This window comes from Miniopterus natalensis, chromosome 7, assembly GCF_054644295.1.
Source record: "Miniopterus natalensis isolate mMinNat1 chromosome 7, mMinNat1.hap1, whole genome shotgun sequence".
Lineage (NCBI taxonomy): Eukaryota > Metazoa > Chordata > Mammalia > Chiroptera > Miniopteridae > Miniopterus > Miniopterus natalensis.
Window position 1 is genome coordinate 41,259,274 of NC_142087.1, and position 17,265 is coordinate 41,276,538.

Genomic DNA, 17,265 nt, shown 5'->3' on the forward strand with positions numbered 1-17,265 from the left:
CTTAGAGAGGGGGAAAAAGAAAGAAAGAAAAAAAATAAAATAATTATGATTTTAAAAGTAACAACAAATATATTAAAATATAGAATAGGAGAAGAAAAACCAGAAAAGAGAAAAATAAAATAAGCAGAATTAAAAATAACAACAAAAAGAGATAAAAAGAGAATGGGATAAAAGGAGAGAGAAATGAGATATGAAAGAAAAAAGGGAAAAACCCCCAATCCTTTGGATCAGCAATTTGCTCTGATTTTGTTGAGTCTGGTCCCTTGGTGTGTCTATCCTGGGCCTCCTGGGAGGTTCTCTGGTGGGCCAATGTGAGTCACTGTCCCTCCTTGTCCTTGGAATACAGGACTCAGGCAGGATAGGATGGAGCCCCAAGTAGTCCGGTGGGAGGGGCTTCCTTAGCCCAGAGGCTGGGTCTGAGTGGGTCTGGCTGGGTCTCACACCTTGAGTGTCCCTGTTCTCAGCTGTTCTCCTTCCCCTTGGAACTGAGTTCTGCCAGGGTATCCTGCTCTTGGCCAGGATGGTTTGATCAGATTGGTGTTGGGGGTGGTGCCTGGAGCTTGTAGGAGTGGGTGGGTACTTCCTCTTCTTCCAATGCCTCAGCTCTGCCTGGCTTGCTGGCATGGCCTCATCACCACCTGCAAGGGGACAGGTTTCCAGCCCAGAGCTGTTCCCCATTGCCTTGGGTTGCTGCAGGGTGGGTCAGAAGCAGCTGTCCTGCAGGTGGGGAAGAGGGCACCTCCCCTGTGCTCCAGGTGGTCTGACCCTCCCTCTTGGTCCCACTGTTCAGTCCCTGACCTACTCACCATGAGTTCCCATAGATCTGTAGCCTCTTCAGTTGCCATCCAGTTCTCAATTCTAGCAGGGCACAGGGCCAGGGAGGGTACAACTGCCTCCCTGCCTCCCTCTGCCTCTGGCGATGGGGCTGCGTGGCTAGGCTCATAGGGCTATGGTGGTGGCACGGGAGCAGCAGTGGCAGTAAGTCCTCGGTCAGGGGTGGCAGGGCGAGTCTGGGCCAGGGCCCACGTTGCAGCTGCTCCCGTAGTCTCCTTGCTAGCCCTCCTCCAGCATGGCACATGCTCTCAACCCAAGCAGCGAGAATCCCCAGGCTGAGGTTTGTGTGGTGGCGGTGGCTCCCTTGCCAAGTAGAGCCTGAACCCCCTGCTTGGAGTTCCCGCATAGACACACACACTCACGCATACTCATACATGCACACTTGCCCTCGCATGCACACTTGCCCTCGCACAAGCTTCCTCACTTACTCTCACCCTCTTTCTGGTCCTGCCTGTGGCCGTGTTGTCCCTCAAAATCAAGTATGTACAATTTAAATCAATATACTATTAAAGTGCCCATTCTGATTCAGTAGATTTGGGGTGGGGCAAAGTCTGTGTTACCAGCTCCTAGGTGATGCTGATGCTGTTTCCATTCCACGTTTGGAGTAGCAAAGTTTTTTAGTTTTTATTTCGTCATATATATGTCATTTGAGTACACAACAAATACATATGGCTGGTACCATATTGATATCGCAGATATAACTGACCATTGGAAGAAGTCCTATTGGATGTTAGAAGTCAACATTCTTGAACACATTGGTAACTATTAATCTTGTCCTATCTGTTAGATATCTCCCAACTATGACCCGTCTCCACTTTCAGGCTGAATGCCCTCCATTCATAAAGCTTTGCTGGAATTCCATTTGTGTTTTTATAGAATATTGTTTACATTTCATCACATTCTTTATTCTGAGTTGCATTAGAGTTGGAATAAAGTTTAAGGAATATAAAGTCCAACTGAAGACAGATGTTAGTTCAATTTAAGAAGCTTCCTAACAATTTAGAACTGTCTAAAGATCTCATATTGTAACACAACTTCCTCACCATTCAGCACATTCAGGGATTTCATGGTTCTGTGGCTGTATGGATTCAAGTTAGTTACAGTGTCCTCTACCACTGTGACCTGAGACAAATCAGAACTTCTCTAGGAATGAATTATCTCTAAAGTGAGGAGGCTGAGTTCGATTATTTTATTTCTTCTGATTCTCACATTCCATATTCTGCTTATTTCAGAGTAAAGATGGCAAGAGGCTAGAAAGAATTTTAGTTTCTTGGCTCTGAATAAGAAGTGGGTTGGACTACATGTCCAGAATCATTAAGAAAGTTTTTTAGTTGAACAGTACCAAGCCTGTATAGTTTATACCAGGGATTGGCAACTTTTTTGGTAAGGGGCCAGAATAGAACACATTTTTGACTTTACAGGTCATAGGGTGGTCTCTGTTGCATATACTAAACTCCGTCATTGTAGTATGAAAGCAGTCATAAACGATATGTCAATAAATGGGTGTGACTGGATTTGGCCCATTTAGTTTGCTGATTCTTGGCTTTCAAACCATCTGAAGACAGGCAGAAAAATCAGGAAAACCCCCACACACTTTACTGATAACATTTTATTAATTCTGGGTGCATAATATAACTGGTCCTCACATCTAAAGACAACAGACCAACAATTTTTCATAATTTCAGGTTATACATACTTTAAGTTAATGAACTAGATTTATAAAAGCTATAAAATATTTCACAGGCATGAGAAGATATGGTCATGAGACTTCACTGTAAGAATGGGTATAGGATATGTTAGAGATTTTTCAAACCTACAAAGGACATTTCAAAATTTACAGTTAATAAAGTTCTTGTTTAGATAATCAACATTTTTATCTTCATTCATCAGAAGACTTAATTAGAGCAGCTTTCTTCTTATACTTTTCTCCAATCTCTCTAATATTTTCCAAGAGATCTTCAGACACATGTTCCTCATACTCTCTATCAGCTTTAGCAATTTGCTCTTCAAGGTGTTTCTAGTGAAAACAATTAGCAATTGTTAATATAAAAACATTTCTTTTTTTAAAAAAATTTTATTTATTGATTTTTAGAGAGGAAGGGAGAAAAAGAGAAACACTGATTTGTTGTTCCACTTATTTAAATACTCATTGGTTGATTCTTGTACGTACCCTGACCAGGGATAAAACTCAAAATCTTGGCATACTGGGACACACTCTAACCAACTAAGCTACTTGGTCAGGGCCCATTAATTTCTTTTAAAGTGCTTAACTGTGAAATTTACAGGCAAGGCTATTCTATTTATAAGAGAAGAAATACTCATATCTACTATGTAGGCCCCTTTGTGCCCCTTCCTAATCATATCCCCTTCTCTTTACTCCTGAGAGACAACTACTCTCCTGAATGCTTTTCTTTTCTCTTTTACCACACACACACACAGATATCTATCTATCTATCTATCTATCTATCTATCTATCTATCTATCTATCTATCTATCTATCTATCATCTATCTATCTATCATCTATCTATCTATATCTATCATCTATCTATCTATATCTATCATCTATCTATCTATCATCATCTATCTATCATCTATCATCATCATCATCATCTAATCTATCATCTATCTGTTCATCTCTAAACAATATAGTTAGTGGTACCTGGCTTCAACATTCATATTTATCAAATGATACTAGATGTAACATTCTATAACTTATTTTTTTTCATTCAGCATTTTAAAATTCATTCATGTTAATGCATACAGCGACAGTATATTCATGTACTGCTCTACAGTATTCTATTGAATGAATGTCTTACTTACTTATCCATTTTACTGTTAATGAATTTTTATTTGTTCCCAAGCATAGTAGGCTGAATAGCAGCCTATCCAAAGATGTTCATGTCCCAATCTCCAGAACCTGTGAATATGTTATCTCACATGGCAAAAGAAACTTTGCAGTTTTAAGTTAAGGATCTCGAGAAAAAGATTACTCTGTGTTATCCTGGTAGATCCAACATAACCACAAGCGTGCTTGTAAGAGAATGAGCAGTGTGACAGTCAGAGAGAGAAGATCTAAGGAGAGAAGGGAAGTCAGAGAGGATAGAAGATGCTGTGCTATTGGCTTTGAAGATGAAGAGGCTACAAACCAATGACTGTAGGTGGCCTCTAGAGAAGAATTGCAGCCCAGAAGCCCCTTTTAGACTTCTGACTACCAGAAATATAAGTAAATTTGTGTTGCTTTAAGCCTTTAAATTGGTGATAATTTGCTATGGCACCAGAAGAAAACTAATACTCCAGGTTATTTGTTTTTACTATTTCAAATACAATACCATAACAAATTACAAGAAATTAGGTGGCTTACAACAACAGAAATTTATTCTCTCACAGTTCTGGAGGCTATAAGTCTGAAATCAAGGTATTGGCAGGGCTATGTTCTCTCTCAAGGTCCTAGGGAAGAATCCTTCCTTGCCTCTCCCCAGCTTCTGGTAGATCCTGGTAATCTTTGGCCTCTTCCCAGCTTCTACCAGTTATCCTTGGCACTCCTTAGTTTGTAGATACATCATTATATTTCTGCCTCCACTTCCACATGGATATTTTATAGGATACCAGTCACTGGATTTAGGGCCTTCCCTAATCTAGTATGACTGCATCTTAACTAATTATATGCACAAAGACTTTATTTCCAAAAAAGGTCACATTATGAGATTTTAGATAGACATGTATTTTGGGGGCATACTGTTTAACTCAGTAAAGTACTCTAGCAGTGTAAAATTTTAATTAAATAACAAGAGTGAAACTTCATAGTTTTATTAGGGATTGCAAAACTGTTCTCTAAAACTGTTACATCAATTTACAACCTCAGCAGTATAAATGAGAACTCCCATTTCTCCAATTCTTGCTAGCATTTAGTATTATCAAACTAATTTTTGCCAATTTCTTGAGGGTGGGAGATGGAAATCTTTTATATGTTTATTGGCCACATTAGGTCTTTGTGAAATTCCCATTCAAGTCTTTTGCCCACTTTTCATATTTATTTTCAGAGGTTATATATTTCTGGATGTTAATCCTTTACTAGTTGTTTTTAAAAATATCTTCTACTATTTTGTGGCTTGTCTTTCTACTCTCTCTGTCTTTTGATATAGAGATCTTAATTTTAATAAAGCTGAATTTAATTGAATAATTAATCTTTTCTCCACCATTCTACAATACTACCTCTCCCTCATACATCAGTTTCCTGTCTATTCTCATCTATCTGTTTCTGGACTCTTAACTAGAGAGATTGGTTTGTATGTATCAATACTACGCAATTATTATAGCTTTATTATTTTTATAGCTTTATAATAATTTTTTGGAACATCTAAACAGACAAAAGAAAAAAAAGATTTTGTGCCCCTCAGGGAGGTTACGAGTCCAGAATGGGAGTTAGCAACCTTTTCCTGTCAAGGGCCAAGTAATAAATATTTTAGGCTTTGTGGGCCTAAAATACACCAGTTGGTTTTTGTTGCACCTGCTGAGCCCTGCTGTTGTAGTGGGAAAGCAGTCATAGATAGTATGGAAATAAATGAAGTGGCTGTGTTACAATAAAACTTTATTCAGATCCAATTTTCTGTTTTCTTTAGTACACTTTCATCACTCATAACATTTCTCCACATTATGTGTTAATGATAATTGGCTGACTTTCTAGGCTTCATATATTTTTACTAACTGTGAATTTCACATAGTGCAAAATAAGTGCTCATGAAATATTTGTCGAATTAGGTCTGATTTTCTTGAGTAACATTAAACTATACAGAAAGTAATTAAAAAGTAATTGTAATCTATCATTAGAGTTTCAAATCTAATTTTATATTAACTGATTAAAAGTTTACTAGTTGTGGTTAGCTTTCACATAAATCCATAGTGATAAATCACTACAGGATTAACAACACTAAGGTCAGATGAATAGTTATCTATAATAGGCAGAGGTACAAAGGATGTTGGCAAGTATGTGGTATAATCCTCTCATTTTACAGATGAAGACAGACCAAAAGAAATCAAATGATACATACATGCAGACTTTCTCAATCTAAGCAAACAATTGTATATTATGAACAAATATTTCTCCTATGAAGCTAGAATAAAACAATTATACACCATCCTTGGGAGAATGAGAAAGCAGTCACTTAAATCATTTTCTGACCTGTGGTTGAAAAAGGATTCATTAAAGGTTACAGAACCACTACGGGGCTGAATTAGGAGAAGTGGGTAGAAACCACGTTTTCTGATGATTATCCAGGATGCTTTTCTTAGTTTTTATTAGTAAGCAGTGAAGAGCACTAGCAAGCAGAAAAGAAGAAATTCAATGTCTTTCAGGAGAGATGAGGGGAAGTAGGATATCATACGCTTTGCTTTCAATACATGGAAACCTATTAACGTGACATGAGTCTTCTTTCCCTAAACCATTCCTAACTGGAAATACATCACCTAATAAATTATCCAGGAATTTTGGAGTTTAGCAATTTATCTTAGCTTCTGAATTCTGTACAGCAGGTTGGAGGAATAGTTTTATTGTTAAACTTTCAAGCTAAGTGAAAAGTGAGTGTAGGGTAAACTTCATATTTCAGAAATACTTTATTCTGTGTTTATATGAAATTAACAGAAAGGAAAAATATCTGTAATAACATACTCTATCATCTGAATGAAATCTTAAATGTACTAACGTGTTTTCAGTGCACAGAACAGGGTTTGGCACCACATTCTATACTGTTAATATAATAATATCATTGTTTGTTTTATGTGAACAAAACAGATTACTTTAAAAGATGCACAAGTGTCCCCTTACCACACCACTAGACAGGATTCTTCTGATAAACTTATACTAGATCGTATTTCCCATAGAAATAAAATTTATCATTTAATTTATGTAGAAACAAAACAAATATATCCAAGTTTTAAAAAACTTTTTTTAGACTGTAGAAAAGACCTTCACACACTTACTTCCACAGACCCTACATGTGTAGCAACCATCTCCAAAAGACACTGCAAGTTATTTCCCACTTTTCGTCTTTCTTCAGTTGTGGTCTGAACAACTAGTTGGTATCTGTAAACGAAAAACTCTTATTTGAGTTGTCTAAGGAAAAAACTTAATATATCAGTTCTAATTAGTTCACTCCTTTTCATATTCAATAAAACCAGGATGTGATTGGGCTATGTACTGCTTGTTATCTGTATGGTTCACAGAGGTCCAGCTTCCAATCATTAAAACAGAAATAAAAACATTTCAAAGATCCTTTGCAAGCAACAAAACAAAACAGCAACATAACCCATTCTTTAACAGACAAAGCTTGGGAGCAAATGGTCTTACCTGAGTCTCCAAAAGGACTGTAAACTTAGTTCTTAATCTAATATTTTCCTATGATTATCATACATAAGAGCATTTATAGTAAAAATTCCTCTTTACAAATGTTTTCAGAGGCACGACATTAAATACACTAGAATGGGAGAGGAGTCTTGTCTTTAGGCATTCAAATTCAAACTCTAAACAAAAAATACAAGCCCAAAAAACCTTCAGCTGAGTTTCCTATCCCTAGGCGACAAATAAGGAAATGAAGAACTCTGATTTTCTTAAGGGTTGTACTTTTCAACCTTAAAGTAAGGTTTTTTAAAGTTATTAAAAGGCCACTTAAGAGAATCTGTGAATTAACTACTTAGTATATTGATTTTACATAGTCTGCATGAGAGAATTATATACACAAAGGCAGAACATTCTATAAAGCAGAAATGTCACTATTTTTAGTTACAGTTATTACATAGTGTGTCTAAAATTTTCCTATGTAAGTTTTCAAATTATAGGAAAAACCAGTGGGGAAAACTTGACAATGTACAATTTGATAATGAAGAACTAAGAAATGTAACATAGTGTCCAGTTAGTTCTGCTATAAAGCTTATTTGGAAACACGTATTTGTTTCAACTGGATATTTTAGGTAGCAATTTGAACATAATGAAAATTTTGCATTTGCTTATGCCAATTTCCTCCTTGAAAAACGTTAGGTGAATGAGGAAAACTGCTGTTGGCTAAATCCAGATGCAAAGGAATACATAAAACACAAAATACATAAGCACATACCTCACAGGAACACTAGCTCCCTCAGTTTATTACATCTGTGATGAGTGACATGCATCTACAACTTTCCATTTAATTTCAGATAACCTCCTTCTACCTCTTCTCAATAATTCACAAGCTGCAACCCTTTGAATACCCATTTCCCCACACAAACTTCAGATCTTTTTAAGGTAAAGTATATTTATCATAATATTTATGTATTTCTTAAATATTTAATGTTTATGATCGTGCTAACATTTTCATTAGGTTCCAGGCTTTTATTTGTGTCAACAACAGAGTTTTTGAGTACTGGGACCCAATCACAATTTTCCCATAAGTCCTGTGATTTTTATTGCAGATTTTGGATAGTGTAGTGAATATTACGAAGACTGACTGCATATAGTATAATTATAGTTTATATATACCTAATTTCTGGAAACCATTTCTTAAAATATGAGCTTAGTGGAGTTTATTAAAGCTTAGTGAAATTTCATTAAAATTTACTAACAAATAGCGAAAGTTATTTGAATTGATTTAAAATTTTGTTGTTTTGAGGGATTAAAAGCCATTTATCAATTAGATCTAAAAATGAAGGGGGCAATAACTATAACAGCAGCAGAATGTATTTGTCTAGGGAAAGCATGTTTGTGTTATAAGCTATTCTGCTTAAGTTCTATTCACCACTCCCTCAACCCCCAAATAACTGCAATACAGATAAAAGCAAATAAATGTAGATCTAGTTCTATAGAAATGTTAAATAATTAAACTGAAAATAAACATCATAAATCTTGGTGAAATGAACTTACTCCCGCTGGATAGAATCTAATTCATTCATCGCTTCACTGAGGCCCTCGTTAACAGCACTCTCCAGCATGTGCTTGTGTTTCTCCAAGGACTCCAGTTCACTGGCACATTTGTCGTCTTCTTCTTCAGCTTCCTATCAGGAAAAAGACATGGTCAGATATATTTTTGATATTCACATTCTATGTACTCCAGGTGGATTTTAAAAAATTTATGGAAAGCATTTTTTAAAATCATGCATCATCATCTGTATTCTCAGGATGCTTACTGCTTTACATATAAGAGATATTAAAATGCTCCTTTGGGAATCTTATACTGTAAACATAAATGTGACCTTCTCAACAGGCCTGTATCAAATTCATTCTGCAGTATTTTCAAGTCTGTATGATAGGACATTTTATGATACTCTCATTAAATTTTTTTCCATGAGCATCAAAGATAGTTTATTATAAATAAAAATGTGGATAACTTTCATGCTACCATTATTTCACACATGTATTAATTATGTACAGGGAAGTAGTCCAAATTCATCAATTCTTAGATTTCTCAAGATGAAATACAAAAAAGTCTTTTACTTTGGTGTTCTAAAGAAAAAACTCAAGGGTTGTCATAGAGGACATACAAAAAAAATTATTACCAAATGCCTCATATTTCACATGCAGATAACACAATTGTGGTGTATTTTTCTAAAAATGTCACACTGCTTAAAAAATGTATAAATCCTGAATATACTACAGATCAAGAGAAAAGTTTTCAATTCCTAATATTTTGTTGGTGTAACTAAGTAAAAAAATATTGGTGTGGTTAAAATTTTCACATAAATTGTACAAGTGGTAATGAACAGAGTCATCTGAGTATTTCCCTAAGTAAAATACTGGCCAGAAGGTGGGTTAGAGGTGGTGGGGAATGAATCCTATTATTTTACCCACATTTTAGACTTCATGTAAATGATCTTGGAATTTGGTCAGAATAGTCAGTTTGCAATAGCACTTCAAATGCAATCACATACACAAAAGGCTTTATTGGGGTTTAAGTACTTTAAGAGTTCTGAACACTAACTCCACATAAAAAGGTAGAAGACTTTATGTTTAAAAATGTTTTGGTCTTTCAAGGATACTAAATCACATATGCAAGAATAAAAGATTAGTGTTAAGAGTAATTAAACATATTCTATGGTGAAATAGCTCAAGTCCAGAACAGTCATTTAAAAGAACAAAATAACTCCTTACAATAAATTTTGAAAGAGAAAACTAAATACAAGTTATAAGATATAGCTTAAATATTTGAGTTTGATGTCAAAACATGTGCCCAGTCAATCAATCATGACACAGCTTTGGCTAACCTATACAAATTGTGGCAAAGTTCTTACCTTAACTTTTTGTTGGTAAAGATCATCCAGCTTTTGAATTTCTTCTTTCAGAGTTCTTACACTTCTCCTGCTTTCTGTTATCATTGTATTTAACTTGGGGAATAAAACTTTGGGTGAGAAATGATAACTATACATCAAAAAAATTTTAATCACAAGTTATAGAACTTTTATATTAACAATTAACCAAACTATGTTATTTCTTCTAGTCCTTTTGGCCGTGGACCTATTATTTGTCTTAAGAATTTATTTAGTGTAGAACTGTATACCTGAAACCTGCATAATTTTATCAACCAATGCCACCCCCAAAAATTCAATTTTAAAAAAGAATTTATTATTCCCCAAAGAGGAGTTAATTTCAAGGAAACTTGTAATTAATGTTTAAATGCAAAGTGGTATAGTAGGGCATTAGTTAGAAATCAAAAGTGTGGCTTCTCAGTAAAATAGGATTCCATTATCTGTTTTTCCACTAGTAGCTGTGGGAATGCTTTTAAGCTCTCATATTTATTATATAAATATTATATGCTGTTTTTATATTAACTTATTAATAATATAGTTTTTGCTCTCTAGTTTTCTTTAGACTTTATCTACTTTAGTTACCTACCCATCCATTTTTGTTCACTTTATGGGATATTAAAGAAAACTATTCATATTGATTTTACTGAATAACACTTGCTAATTGGTTATAGTCAGTGCATTCTTCCAAAGAATAATAAAGTAACCAAATTTAATCTTGCGTTTTAAAATCTGTTGAAACTAAAACCAAAGATGTGTTTCTAAAGCTCATTTCCTATTGATAAGTGTTGATACCTGTTGACATTGATAATTAATACAGAATGTTTTTCAGCTAAATCAAGGGGAAAGTTTTTCCTGCAGAAAAAAAGAAAATAGAAAATGTATAAACTGGCATCTTTCTTCAAAAGGATGATTCTACATATACATGAAATTAAAAAAAATTATATATATATACACATATGTTTTGGGAAAAATTTAGTGAAGTTAATGTTATTTAGCAAAAGACAGGATGGTAAAATGACTACACTGGTAAAGAAACTTGCACATACTTCTCATTCAATCATCAAAAGTGCCTTGAAAGATACATTAAAAATAAATAAATAAATAAATAAGTAAATAAATAAAACAGAGGGAAAAAAAGTCCCTTGCAAGGGACATTCCTTTTCTACTTTACAAGTGAGAAGAGTAGGCTGGAAAGAATGCTATTTACTCAAAGATCATGCAACAAGCATATGCCCAGAACTCAAACCTAGACGTTCTAACTCCAAGGACTTTTTCTATACCACCTGCCTTTTCAATTATTTTAAAGACTAGAGTTACTGAAGCTATAAACTTTGCTTCCAACCTAAAGATATTTTACTTCTGAAGTAATTACTAAGTTAAGCTAGTGTTTCATTAAATTCACCTACAATAAGACCAATGGACACCCAAAAAACCAGAACTTCCACTGGGCCCTCATGGGTAGTCAAAGATCATATTTACTTATTTCTGAGGAGCTTCTATTTTCCATGTCAGCTTTATTAAAGTATCACCAATTAAACCTTTCCACACCTTATACAAAAATACACATTGCCATTGTGGTACATAGGAAAAATTAAAGAAAATAACAATCATTGATAATTTTGCAACTAAAATGAAAAACTACTATTTGGCATACTTCCTCTAGTCTTTTTCTGTTTCTTTCTTTTCTTCAATAAAGAGCTCTAAAGTTGTTTATAAGATAGAGCCACTAGTAGGCTGAAATTCCATCACTTCTTGCTTCCAACCAAAATATTTGTATGAGACTTTTCCTTCTTCCTTCCAGTCAGTTTCAGAATACAGGACACCCATTTTCCTCATGAAGAGAAGTAAGATTCCAGCTCTTCTCTGGATTCTATGCCTTCATATTTCTTCATGGACCATATTCATATCCATCAATTCCTTTTGCTCTTATATTTTTTTAAACTTTACCCTTGAACTCCCTCTCATCTTTAAAACCACACACTCTCCCCCATAAAATAACACAAGATAAACTCACAAAAAATAAAAACCTTTCCCATATACGACTTTCTAACTACTGTTTCATCTCCTTTCCTTAGACATAAACATTTATAATAGTCCAATTTGTAGTCCACAAAGAGTAGTGTATTCATACTAAAGTATCTTTCATCTTCTAATATTTAAACTTCAATCCACAGTAATATGCTTTCTGGCTCTTCTGCTTTTGCAAATGTCACTAGTAACCATTTAAATCACTAAAGCCAAAGAACAACTTTCAGACTTAATCTTATTTGACATCTGAGTAACACCTGATTATTCCCTTCTGAAATACTCTCCCTTGGTTTTTAAGACCATGTAAACTCCTGGTTTTCTCTTTAAGTTCTGGGAGGTCCTTTTAATTCTTCCTCAAGTTTCTCTTTCTCTGATTGTACTTTGGATGTAGATGTTCTCCCAGGATTCTGATCTTGGATGTATTCTCATTTGCTCACTTGGGAGAGCTCTCTCTCATTCTCACAGCTGGGAGATCTCCTGGCATTAATCAGCTGCATACTAAGAAATATCTATCTATATCTATATATCTCCAAACTCCAACTGTCTATTGGACATTCTCCACTTTGGTGTCCCAGAGACCTGAAACTCAGCATATCCTGAAATTCTCTTTTCCATACTCTTCTCTTGTATTCTAGAACATCACCAATAACAAAGATTCTCTCCTTGACAAAACTATTTATGCTCTTCTGAACTCTCTTCTCAATGAGGCTGATTTTTGGGTTTCATGTTTGTCTGTGTATTGTCCAACTTTAGCAAGAATTTTAACCAGAATTCCCCTATTCTCAGTATCTGATCAGGTTCCTCATCCTCCATGCCTACCTCCTATCCCCCTGGGATATTCTTGCCTTCAGTAAGAACTCTGTTAGGGTGGTTTAGCCAGAAACTCCCTTAACCCTGAATTTCCTCTTAGTAATTTTCTATCCACTGAACTCTTGCTCCTTGGCTATTAATTCCCACTTTTCTTTGTTGCATTTAAAGTTGAATCCAATCTCTCTTGCCTACTACAAAACCTCATTGTAATAGCCCCGTTTGAATAAAGTCTGCCTTATGGTCTTTAATAAGTGTCATGAATAATTTTTCTTTAATAGCATATACCAAAGCTAGACACCTGAACATTTTAAATTTCTTCCTTAAACTTTACATCCAAATGGACCATTATATTATGTTGTTTCAATCTTTAAATCTCTTCATCCTTAGTTTGAGTCCTTACCATTTATCATTCAAGTTACTGTGAAGTCTCTTGTGTGTCTCTATTCTTCAAAAGGGTAACAGTGTGTGCTGACTAAAACACACAGGTGTTATTTCCTGCTTGAAAAATTTTCAATGGTCCCCACTGCCTAGAGAATAAAAATTCAGCCAGTAACCAGATAACCCCTTCATAAGTAGGTCCTTGTTACACCAGGCTTCTCCCTTATCCAACTTATACTCATGGTAATTCATTAACATGCTATGCTCTTTGGTCTCTGGACCTTCAGTGGTATGTGTGTGTGTGAGTGTATCTTTCAGTGTAATCCACTGGCTAATTCTTACTTGTTACTCATAATTCAGCTCAGCTACCACTTCCTTCAGAAAGAACGCTGTGCTTACTGCAGATAGGTGTATTACGAGAATTCACAGCATGCTGTATTTTACACTACAAAAATGTTATGATGAAAGTGTTTCCAGGTCCTCCTTCCCGTTTGAACAGAGCTAACAAAGGCAGATACTGTATCACCAACATCCATTACAACAATATCAGATACACAGCAGGCTCTCAAAAATAAATCTGCTGAGTAAATTTCAGTTAATATTTAAACTTTACACTTACATTCATAAAGTGTAATTGATTTAATTTTCCTCTTTTGTGATGTCTTTATCAGGTTGTGATAGGGTTACACTAATCTTATACATGAATTTTTTAAAAGATTTGTGTTTATACTGTATTACTTTATAATTTAAATAAATTACCTCTATCTTTACAGTATACCCATTTCTCCTTTGTATTTCCTGTTTTTTCTTAAATGATTCTGGCAATTATTTTAAAGTACTTTTCAGACTGATTAGTTGTTATTCTAATTTACTAATTTCAGTTTAAACTACACTACTTTGCATTGCTATTTTACCATATGCCATCTTAACTTGGTTAAACAAACTGTCAAATTGAAAAAATAGGTTTAGCCTTTAGTCTCTGAAGCATATGACAACACTAATTACTCTCTTTTTTCTCCAGTTTTGAGATATAATTAACATATAACACAGTATAAGTCTAGGGTGTGCATCGTAATGATTTGATATGTGTATATATTGTGGAATGAGTAGCACAGTAAGTTTAGTTAGGATCAGTCCTTTCTTGAGAAGTCTCCTACTTTGGCTTTTATAACACATTTTCTTCTGATTGCTCTCCCACCATTCTGTCCACTTCCTCTCTGTGTCCACTTCCTTCTTTTTCCAATCCCTTGAGTGTTGTTCTTTCTCAAGATTCAATCATCTGCCACTTTCCTGTAGTCTCCCTAAGAAATATCACTCACATGTTTAACTATCACATATACGCCAAAGATCCTGAAATGTGTATTTTTGGATCTAGTCTCTCTTGTTTACTTCGGCTTCCTTCTGGCTGTCTCTGTCCCACAGACGGCAAGCTCAACACCTCGAGCACCATGTGGGCCACCCCTGACTCATTCTTCTTCCTCTAGGTTGCCCACACTAGGCAAATGAAACTCACTGTTGGTTTTTCTCTCTCTCCCAGGTTTTACACTCAGCCATGAAATGCTTGGGTTCTACCTTAACATTTCCTAAACCTGTCCCCTTCCTTCTATTTCTACAATACATTAACTTCTTAACAATTTAAGTTGCTTCCCCTCGAATTCACTTTTTTCTATGCCCAAATGAGTTTGCAAAAATACAAATATGATTAGCATAACTGCATGTCAGTCTTTTTCTCCAAACGGGAATTTATATTTCATATAAACCTGTTATCTTTATCTTTGGATCGTTAACTAGCCTATAGTAGGCATCTTATAATCCCCACTTCTCCTTAGTTTTCCGGCCTTTAAAAAGTTTCGCTATAAATTTGAAGGACGTCAGCCATGAGGTTCCTATTATTTGGAATTCACCTTTTTGACAGACTCTAGGCTTGGTGCCCATCCCCCCAAAAAAGAGCAATCAAACTGAGGAAGGCTACAGAAGACTTCATCTTAGATAACCACCACCCTATGAAATACCTGTTAAAGCAGTCTTAATTCCTTACCTTCTTTCCCTACTGTGATGTTACAGAAATCCCAACTTACAGTTACAGTATCACAAAACTCTCACTTACATGCTACAAATTTTTCTTTTCTTTCCTGTGGAAAAATTCTTTCTAATACAAAGTAAGTCTTGATAGAATTTGTTAATATTAAAAAATTTGTGGCTTACTTCACTTGTGAAACACCAGAGCTTTTATTTCCAGATAAAAAAATAAACAAGCTTCTATTCTGAGAAAAAAGGATTTTTTTCATACAGTAGTCCCCCCCTTATCTGTGTGGGCTAAGTTCTACGATCCCCAGTGGATGTCTGAAACCACAGATGGTACTGAGCCCTCTATACACTTACTTGAACACAAGCACTGCACTACTACAACAGGTGATCTGATAACTGAGATGGCTACTAAATAACTAAACAGGCGGATAGTGGATAAAGTGTGCATAGGCTGGACAAAGGGATGATTCACATCCTGGGCGGATGGAGCAAGATGTCTTGAAATTTCATCACGCAACTCAGAACAGCGTGTAATTTAAAACTTAGAAATTGGTTTATTTCTGGAATTTTCCACTTAATATTTCTGGACTGCATTTGATCACGGGTTACTAAAACTGTAGAGAGTGAAACTATGGATGGCGGTGGTGAGGAAAATTGTTTCTTGAAATCTGTTAGCCAGAACACAACAGTTCTCAGAGAGTTGAACTAACTAGGGTTTTCTTTTAATTGTGTAGTGTCATATTAACAATAACTTTTGTTTGCATTTGAGTAGCTTCTTAACTTTTCTTAGCCAACTATAAGAATGCTTACTCTAAAGGTTATTAAATGTAATAGTAGTGTTCTCTTTCAGGGATATTGGCGTATCTTAGATGCAGGAACTTTCTGAAAACTACTTTTGGAAACAGACTTTCACAGACATTTAAACTTGAGTTTCCCTGAATTCTTTGGCCCATAATGAAAAATTTGGTAAAAAGAAATTTCTTAACTTATCACAGCAAATTAGCTTCTAACCCCAAATGATACATAACTACATTTAAGGTAGCCACCTCAAACCCCTTTTAGCATAAAAATATTATTAAATTATCTCATGTTAAAGAAGGCAATTCTAATTAAAATCAAAGGAAAACTTACCCAGTTACATACATCCCTTCTTTATCAATTATATGTGAAGTCTAGGACATTTAAGTTACTTAAAAAAACTACTACAAATGTTTCTAAGTCAAGGGTATTCCCAATTCTCATTTTTCATATTTTATGAAAAATTCATTCCTTAGTAATTAGAAACCACACATCACATGTAATTTTAAGTTTAAAAAAAATCTTATTTTTGCTTTTAATAATTATGTTTTGTTACTTACTTGTTCTAATGTATCATCTAATCCCATTTTTTTATTTAGAGCTTTATTACTTTCTTCTTCAGTTTGGTTCAAGAGTTCCTTGAGTGGTACCTATAAAATAGAAATGTGCGTTACATATGACATATGTAATTACAAATGTAAGTTTCTCTCATGAGGCATCTATACAATGTGATAGGAGGAACCACTTTTGGAGAAAAAAAGTGAAACCATGATATTTTGAATCTAAATTAACATACCATCAATGAGAATATAAAATTAAATTCTTTTTGTTGTTAATCCTCACCCAAGGATATTTTTTTCCATTGATTTTTTTTTTAGAGAGTGGAAGGGAGGGAATTGGGGAGACAGAGAAACGGATGCAAGAGAGAGACATCCATTTGTTGCCTCCCACAAGCGCCACAACCTGGGCTTGGGATGGAGCCTGCAATGTGCCCTTGACCTGGATTCGAAGCAGAGATCCTTTAGTGCGTGGGCCAACACTCTAACCACTGAGCCACACTGGCCAGGGCTAAAATTAATTTTTAATGTAATTTCTATCATTATAGAATAAAACTTGATTTT

The 17,265-nt window shown here is 35.0% G+C and overlaps 1 protein-coding gene across 2 annotated transcripts in view; it reads right to left on the reverse strand.

The window, feature by feature from the left end:
- Nucleotides 1-2,428: 2,428 nt before the first annotated feature.
- Nucleotides 2,429-17,265, reverse strand: part of NDC80 (NDC80 kinetochore complex component) — a 35,178-nt gene continuing 20,341 nt past the window's right edge. For both annotated transcript variants that reach the window (XM_016211492.2, XM_087818982.1), the window contains 5 exons: nucleotides 16,705-16,794; nucleotides 10,088-10,180; nucleotides 8,724-8,854; nucleotides 6,812-6,914; nucleotides 2,429-2,851 (listed from right to left, as the gene is read on the reverse strand). In XM_016211492.2, coding sequence (XP_016066978.1) covers nucleotides 2,714-2,851; nucleotides 6,812-6,914; nucleotides 8,724-8,854; nucleotides 10,088-10,180; nucleotides 16,705-16,794 — 555 coding nt within the window. In that variant the 3' untranslated portion in view covers nucleotides 2,429-2,713. The remainder of the gene's footprint in view (nucleotides 2,852-6,811; nucleotides 6,915-8,723; nucleotides 8,855-10,087; nucleotides 10,181-16,704; nucleotides 16,795-17,265) is intronic.